General features: G+C 29.9%; 2 protein-coding genes across 2 annotated transcripts; both read right to left on the bottom strand.

Annotated features, from left to right (window-relative positions):
• Positions 1-2,203: 2,203 nt before the first annotated feature.
• On the bottom strand, positions 2,204-3,353 carry LOC135139658 (odorant receptor Or2-like). The gene is made up of 4 exons (XM_064069960.1): positions 2,830-3,353; positions 2,681-2,780; positions 2,527-2,631; positions 2,204-2,266 (listed from the first exon to the last, which is right to left on the bottom strand). The coding sequence occupies exons 1-4, from the start codon at positions 3,351-3,353 to the stop codon at positions 2,204-2,206; spliced, it is 792 nt and encodes a 263-aa protein (XP_063926030.1).
• A 531-nt stretch (positions 3,354-3,884) lies between these two features.
• LOC135139657 (odorant receptor Or1-like) lies at positions 3,885-9,111 on the bottom strand. The gene is made up of 2 exons (XM_064069959.1): positions 8,564-9,111; positions 3,885-3,906 (listed from the first exon to the last, which is right to left on the bottom strand). The coding sequence occupies exons 1-2, from the start codon at positions 9,109-9,111 to the stop codon at positions 3,885-3,887; spliced, it is 570 nt and encodes a 189-aa protein (XP_063926029.1).
• Positions 9,112-9,205: the final 94 nt, after the last annotated feature.

Genomic DNA, 9,205 nt, shown 5'->3' with positions numbered 1-9,205 from the left:
GACGGACAGACGGACAGACAGACGGAAATGGGAGACCTATTTCTTCGTCTTCTAGGGGTCATGAAAGATCGAGAAAAGGTAAAAGTAGAGAATCGGCCAACGGACTCGATTACAATACTTCCTTTGCTTACGCGCGGGAAGTAATAAGTCTTGATAGTAAAACGATAAACAAAATTTGTGTAATCGTCCAGTCGAACAATTTGATGACGTCACCTCAAACTTTTGTTTTACTTCTGTACTTGTAATTTATGAATCTGCCTTGAATTTTTACCCTCTTCACGGGTTACTTTTTTTCTTAGGCAGTGACTGGTATTTTATATTACCTATATTTTTTTAGCTTATCTCGGTGATCACAAAACAAATATAATTTGGCAAAATCAAATTTTACAATTTTTCAAATAAACTTGATTTGATGAACTATACTTCAGTATGAAAAAAAATTGAAATTGTTGATTTGTATTTTAGAAACTTGAAACTTGGTAACCAACGAACAAAATATACAAAATGAAAAAAAGTCTGAGACTAAAGTTGTACAGTTTTTGAGTAGCGTAAATTAAAATTATTTTCGACTATACAGAGTCTTTTGTTTCTGAGGCTTAACAAAACTTATTATTATTTTTTTTTAATAGAACTCTATATATTTCTACATTTTCTCATTAGCCTAGGCTTTACAATCATAATGTATTCCAGTCTTCTTGAATTTTTTACCGATACAAGGGTGTTACAAAATTTTATGGGGCGATAAACAGAATTACGCGGTTGTTATGGTCCAAATTAAACCAAATTTTAATATACAGGGTATTTATGAAGAATCTAAGACGTTACAACTTTCCAATATCAATCATTCAATTTTTCAAATAAAACACCCTGTATTTTAATATCGCATCTTATTCCATTTTTTCAATATGTCAGTGCGTCTTTCACAAAATTGAAAATTGCAGTAATTATTAAATTTTAAATATAGAAATTATTCTACAAAACAAATAGAGAACAAAAATACACCTTTAAATTCCAAGGTGTTCTATTTGAAACAGCTGAAATATTATATTTGAAAATTTGTAATAATTTATTTTTTCATAACACCCCGTATATTTTATTTATACCACAGTTTGATAATTTTTGCTTAATTTTACATTATAATTTCACAATATTGGCCTCACTGAAAAATAGTATCAAAGTAAATTATTAATAATAAATTTATTGGTGTTTTATACTACACAATGCATACACGAATCAGGTACCTATCGATTTGTTACAGTAAAGAAAAAAATACGTGAAAAAGAAAAATACATGAAAAAATACACTACACAATAAACAAAGAACATACGCATAAAGTATACAATAAAATTAATAAGACATTATGATATGTTAACAGAAGCAAAATATTCATCAGTTGCATAAAACATTTCACAGGAACTAATTGAGGATGGTAGAACATTAAAAAGACTTGACTTGACTTTTTATAAACATTGTGACATACGTCTACAATTAACCTAAAATTTAATCGATGATAGCTGCCAACCCGGAAATGTCATTTATGTACAACATTATGAATTAATAAAACACATGCGTTTTCGCTACATTTTCTTCTATCAAACAAGCAACTAATACTTAAAAATATATAACTACATCTTTCCAAAATATGGAACATAACTTCGAACTCAGCTACACATGATACTGCATTAATTAAATCAACAACAAACATAATATACTAGCCGGCAAAATAACCGGCCACCCTGAAATGCTGTACTGTTTCAATTGCTTTCTTAAATTAAATTTAATTCTCTATTTATTTGTCTCTTTTTTACCTAATTTGTACACCCTATGCCATCAGAGAATGGTTTTTAATGAAATAACAATCACTATTTAAATGAACAATTTTTAAAGTGGTTTTGGAAATATTTCACGATGGCCGATTTTTTTGTCGGTCGGTATATTAGTGATAATTTTGACATAATTTAACAAAATAAATGAAACCAATTTGGTGAAATAAAGTAATAAATGTACATCTATTGCATTATCATTGTTCTTTAATTATTATCAGAAAATACAGCATATAATTAAGCAATAGAGATACACAAATATCGTTATTTGGGAAAAAGGGATAAACATAATTGGTTTTTGCTGATTTTTGACTCATTTATTAAATTTGCTGTTGTGATTTTGTGTGTAAAAGCAAATATGTAAAGACTTAACGACTAATTTAAGCTTGAGGAGAATTCATTTGCCTCAAAACGGCAAAATAGGACCACGAACTTCGCATTATCTAAAATGAAACAAATTAATAAACACACATTACAATTTTTATTTCTTGGCATTTACTCCCATGAAAGTGCGCAGTGATAGTGGAAACAAATTGTATGCATTTATGGTCAGTTCCTTCTGGGTTCTCATTAGGAAAAATAATACAGTTTTTTGCATCCGTATGGATTTACCAATCCATCTGGAATTCCAGGCAGCAATAGGAACTTTACTGCTCTATAAAAAAATGTACAATTTCCAAAAATTTATATTTTTGATAAATACCTTAATTTCCACTTCGTTTCCAACCCAACAATATAAAAATAATTCTAAAGTCGTCGTCAAAGCAAATGAGACTAGAGTATAAAATTCAGCACTTCCGGGGACAGCCTGCAAATATTGTTTATGTTGGTATATTTTTTCTAGTGTTAATACTCACTAGACTCAACTTAAACAAACCCAAAGCTATAGTCGCCACGCTTGTGGCAAACTGTGCCACAATTATGTTTCCCAAGAAAGCGTTAAAATCTGTCGAAAATCTTAAAATCGTTTTTTATAACGCTGAAAACATGATAGTGATCATCTTACCTCAGAATTTTCTTGTGATGCTTAATACACTCCATTAATTCAGATAAACACGTAACATGTGTTAAACTATCGCACAAAATATCACACTGAATTCCTATATACACCATCAAACCAGTAGACAACAAATCAAGTTGCATATGTGCCAGAGCAATATAAAACAACGCAACACACTGATACAAATAAACAATCTGGTAAAAAGGGGACGTCTTAACATCCACCGGATACCAAGCAAAAAACGGCAACTCATAGCTCTTATAAGACTTGTCCAAAATTGGTTTAGTTAACCAGAAAATTCCCAACGCCAAAACACCACACTGATAAATCAAATAGAACATCTTCCACATTTGTAAATATTGTTCGACCATTCTCAGCTGAGTTGAGCTTTTGGGCTGAAAAGTTTCCCTGTTAAGTTGTTTCATAAGGTTCTTAATTTTTTTCAGATTCTGCAATAAGCCCGATATTTTCAAAACTGCAACAATGTGCTCAGCAACGAAGATAGTTGCAGCCAAAGCTTGAATGTCCATTTCAACTATAAAAATATTTATTGCTTGAAAAAATGTATTAGCGTACATGAAGAACGACACACTTATTACAGCATACACGCTGTATGCGTCAATTTTGTATGAATCGTATTTTGGCCACAAACCAACGATTCTTAAGGAGGAAATCGTTGGCTCAAACATGAGGTTCCAGTTAAAGAAATCCATTCTAGTTGTTCAAGATTTGGTGACTGATTCAGGTGATAATGTTGCCGCCACCACCACGAGTTTTAATAGAGGGATGTCGGCACCTTAAATAAATGAAACAAATTCAGTACAACAAAGACCTATTAATATTAATTGAAAGAAAAAACAGGAATATATAACGAGCTACAAAAACTTCTTTTCATTTTTTTATACGCTATACTAGAATCTTATCTAAGTAATTAATTGTTTAATTATTTACTAATCCATTTAACGTTAAAAATTCAAAAATAATTTTAAATACAAAATTTAACTTAAAAACATTAAAAAAGTGTGCACTTTCAAAAGCAAAAACTCTTAATAACTTTATGATTAATTTGGTTTCTCGTCAGTCCTAAAATTTTAATGAATGTTTTAATACAAAAAGGTGAAAAAGAAGTCATTTTTATGGGTAATAATTTATTGACATTGCAGAATATTACACAAAAACGTATAATAATAAATACATTTCACAGAAAAAAATCTACAAAATATTGGAAAATTTTGCTGCATAGTTTGATATGAACTTGCTTTTTTTATATAACTTGCCTTAAAAAACTGAACGTAAACAACCAAATTTTGAAAACTATTATACTTCAATTTCTTTAAAATTGTAGTTATTTAAACAAATATCTTCATATTACATTTATAACATAATGAACATGTTAGTCCTAACTTATTATGTAAATCTCAAATTTTTGTCCTAAAAATACTAACGAAATGCCAAGATTAACGTTACTATTTGTACTGCTCCTACAAATATTAGTTTCCAACTTACATGAAAATTTACTATAGTAGGCGTCACAATTTAGGCAATATTCAATTGAAAATTTTAAATCTGACGCTTCGTATAACACAACGCACAATTTTAGCTTCAAATCAGTGTCCTTTTGAGTAAAACCTTTCCGCCCAAAATTTCGACACACCAGTTGTGGTAATTGTATGACACTAGAAACCTGTAGTAGTTCTAAAATATCCATAACTGCTGCAGTGATGTTTAGCAATATTAACAATAATGCAAATTTATTCATATCGACGAAATTTTGCTTCAACTTAGCTGAAAATCTGAAAACAAAATTAACTAAATACATATTTGCTTTAAGTACATACCTTCTACTCAACTTTCAGCTGACAAGTGCCTGACGGCCCTAGTGCTTTTTTTAATATAACACAATAATCACTGAAATATTTAAAGAAAAAATGCTAGTTGGATCAAGAATCGTAGATCGAGCTGGAATCGTGTAATTAACTTTTTCCTTTTGTTGTAATATTAATTATAAGAAGAAATATAAATAATTGATTAAGGCAGTTACCAAAGCTGAGATCAAAGGATTGCGATCAATTAAAAATGAGCAATTGAAATGAATGATTAAGAGATAGAAAAAGCGACTACTTTACTAGAAGAATTTATAATTTTTAATAACTCCATTTGTTACAGGTAGCCCTTAAAAAGCGTTCCATAATTCAATAATACATATTTTGTGAATGACGACTGTAGATATAAAAGAGGAGATATTTTATAAATCTGTGTTGAAGCGTCGAATAAAATGCGTTAATTATGACAACCGATTTTCCGGTCCAAAAAATAATCAAAAATTGAAATAAAATGGGGTAAGTGATTTACAATTAATTCAAAATTGCAGTTGTGATGACTCACTATTAAACTCATAACATTGTATGATTATAAATTTATTTTGGATATATACTTACACAAATTTGCAATAAATCTCAGCGATATTAAGTAATAAGTTAATAACTTACTTGTGACATTTATTTTACAGTTTTGTGCATATTTCTTCACACAATTTTAGAAAACTATTGTTATCTATTTCAATAGCTTTGTCACTTTTTTAGAAACAATTATTTTACAAACTACTTATTGACACATGCTTATTTGAGAAAGTAAAAACAAAGCAAAATTGTTTATTACAGATCTTGCGATAAATTTTCTAGTTTAATAATATTTATTTAATAATAATATAAATACATTGCGCGGAAAAAAATCTACAAAATAATCTCAGTTTAAGATATCATAAATGTCGCATTCCAGTTAAAATCACACTTACTAGGAAATTTTACTACATAGTTTAAGATGAACTTCGTGCTTTTTTTATTTAAAAATAAGTTGCCTTAAAAAACTGAACAAAAACAACCAATTTTGAAAACTATTACTTAGTATTAAGACTAATTAGTTTACAATATGATACCATAATCTCTATATATAATATATAAAGAATGAAAATTCAACAAATACTCCAATTTCTTTAAAATTGTAGTTATTTAAACAAATATCTTCATATTACCTTTATAACATAATAAACGTGTTGGTCCTAACTTATTATGTAGATCTCTAATTTTTGTGCTAAAAGTACTAACGAAAGAGCAAGATTATTCTTACTGCTTGCATTGCTCCTACAAGAATTAGTCTTCAAGTTATATGAAAATTTACTTAAGTAGGCCTCACAATTTAGGCAATATTGAACTGAAAGTATTAAATGTGGCGCTTCGTATAACACTAGGCAGAATTTTAACTTCAAATCAGTGTCGTTTTTCCGGCCAACCAGTTGTGGAAATTGTATGACACTACACACTTGTAGTAGTTCTAAAATATCCGGAACTGTTGCAGCGATGTTTAGCAACATTAACAACAATGCAAATTTATTCATATCGACTTGCCGAAATTTTGCTTCAACTTGGCTGAAAATCTGAAAATAAAGTTAATTAAATACATCTTTGCTTTAAGTACGCACCTTCCACTCAACTTGCAGCTGATAAATGCCTGACGGCCCTAATGCTTTTTTTAATATAACACAATTATCACTCAGATATTAAAAAAAAATGCTACGTTCGTATTTGGTTAGATAGATCGAGCAGCAACCGTGTAATTAACTTTTGTTGTAAAGTTACCAAAACTGAGATCATAGGATTTCAAACAATTAAAAATGAGCAATTGAAATGAATGATTAAGAAAGAGAAAAAGCGAGTACTTTACTAGGAAAATTTATAGTTTTTAATAAGTCCATTTGTTACAGGTAGCTCTTAAGAAGCGTTTCCTAATTTAGTAATACATATTCTGTTAAGACAAAATAATGAATGGAGAAAAAATAATGTCTGCATATAAACGGTTTGACAATATTGTGTAAAATTTCAGAAGCTTCACTATTGCTGAAATTATTTTTTATAAAACTGTGTGAACGCACCAAAGAAAACATCTCAAGTAAATTAAGAAGCAAACTTAAGACAAAAATTCTCAACTAAATTTAATTACAAAATATTTTTACCGTAAATTTTGAACTTATGGCTTTTATACAAGATATTAAAGCTGCTTACCATTACCAAATAAACAACTAACTTACGTGTTTTATACCTTCTGCTGTACTTATTTTCTTCGACGCATGAAGCTTCTCTGTATTAAAACAACAGTTATGTGTTAAAATATTTTCTGCTGTTACAACGTCGCAACTAAAACTGAATTTCTACATGCATTTTTTCCTATATATACTGATGGCCGCCTACATCACATAAACATGTATGAGGAAATGCCAGCAAACGCTTCATTAAAAATTAAAAACTGATACCAACCCTTTGTCAGTATGCAGAATTCTTTGATACATCAATTATTGATTATTTAGTTGCATCACTTATTAGATAAACCTTCCACCTATCAATTATTTATGGCCAACGTGGATGGCCTACTTCATGCAGATCTAATGATTTTTTTTATTAATTTTTAACAAAAAAAAAACGATTTTTAAGATACTGCTCATTGTTTATTCGTTTAATGAATATAAATCGTTAACCAATTGAAATAATGTTTCGTTAATTCCACCCACTACAATTAATCCTAATAAATTCCACTGTTGTGATTCGCTACAATCTGTATTGTGAGACTAAAATTTATGAACGTTTTTGCGTAAATTAATTCAGTATAAAATTTCATTTATACATGAAGACTTCATTCGTTTCTTTTTTCTTTTTAACCTAAGCTTTAAAATTAGCACGCAATATTTTACACACTGTGTAGCCAGTATTAAAAGAATGGTCGAAGGTTATTTCTACAGAACTTTCTAAAGTACAGTCGAACAAATGCAACTTCGAAAACTTATCAAATTTAATTTTTTCATGATGACCCCTAAAATTTTGAAATTACGTCATCAACTTTTGGGAGGCGATGAACGAATAAATGTTGATTAATGAATTAGTATGCATTCGTTATACCTTTTGCTTGTAATCAGTGGACCAAACTTGTACAGCAAACATTCCCCTAAATTACTAACTAAATTAAGTATGCAACGATGGTCTGTGTGAGTTAATTAACCGATACATTTATCATGTTTATTCAGATAAAAATAAGGACAAAAACTATTATCAATTTTAATTTAAGCTCGGACTCACTGTTGTTCTGGAACATTTACTTGTCGCAATACAGCAAAATAAGACCACGCTGTTCTCATAATCTGAAATTTTTACAATAAACTCAAAATTTTTACTACAAGGAAACACCATACCGACATAAAACTTCCTAACGATAATGGAAACAAATTAAATGTCCTAATTGTGATTTTCCGCTGGGTTCGCAAGAAAAAAATTACCAAAGTTTGTCGTGCTGTAGAAGAGGTTCCAATCCATTCAGATTCGAACCCCGAATACGTAATTTTGCTGCTCTAAACAAAAAAATATATATAATTTTGGTTACGAAAAAACAACAACGTACCTTAACTTCTATTTCATTTCCATACCAACAATATAAAAAAATTTGAGACGTCACAGATATTATAAGGCTTACTATTGAGAAAAACTCGCTACTAAATGCAGGTATCTAAAATACATATTTTACAAATGAACAACCAGAATTCCATAATTACTAATGTTAGCTGAAAAAAACAAAGCGCTAGAGAAGAAGCACTAGTGAGAAACTGAGCTAAGAGGATTTTGTCCAGAAACATATTAAACTTTTTAACAAAACTAAAAATAATATAATAATTATTTCTATTAACAGTGAATTTACATACGTCAAAATCTCCTTGTGTTCTCGGATTACATCGACTAACGTCTCGTTAAAACCATTATAATCTTCGTCAGACCGTTCAAGCATTTTCAAATTATCACACAAAATATCACACTGAGCTCCAATACAAATCATTAAACACACTGAAAACATGTCCAAGTTCGAATTAAACACGTTAAGAAAAACCAGACTAAAACTTTGATAAATGTAAGTGATTTCGTAAAGCGGACTTTTGGTATAGTCGTATGGATACCAAGCGACGAATGGCAAGCGTGATTCTTTGTACGATTTATCCAGAAGTGGAAAACTGATCCACATAACTACAGTGCTACCAAGAGCAATTTGATATCCGACGTAAAGTCTCCACCAAAATTGCAAGCTTGAGGCTACTGTTGTTCTTTGATCTTGTGTTCGTGGTTGAAAAATATCATCATTCAGTTTAGACATCAGCTCTTTAATCATTTTTATTTGTCTCATGAAAGTGAAAGCTTTCATGGCTGCCACTGTTTGAGATGCAATGAATAGGGTTCCAGCGAGAACTTCAAGATCCATGGGGATTAAGAATACTTTTATAATTTGGACGAGATTGTGGCAGAAACCGAATAAAATGAAGGACACGACAGTGTACACTGTGTAAAGATTGAAG

This window comes from Zophobas morio, unplaced genomic scaffold (assembly GCF_036711695.1).
Source record: "Zophobas morio isolate AGI-343-1 ecotype UQ-CSIRO unplaced genomic scaffold, CSIRO_AGI_Zmor_V1 ptg000031l, whole genome shotgun sequence".
In the NCBI taxonomy this organism is placed as follows: domain Eukaryota; kingdom Metazoa; phylum Arthropoda; class Insecta; order Coleoptera; family Tenebrionidae; genus Zophobas; species Zophobas morio.
This window is presented reverse-complemented; position numbering and strand designations above follow the sequence as displayed.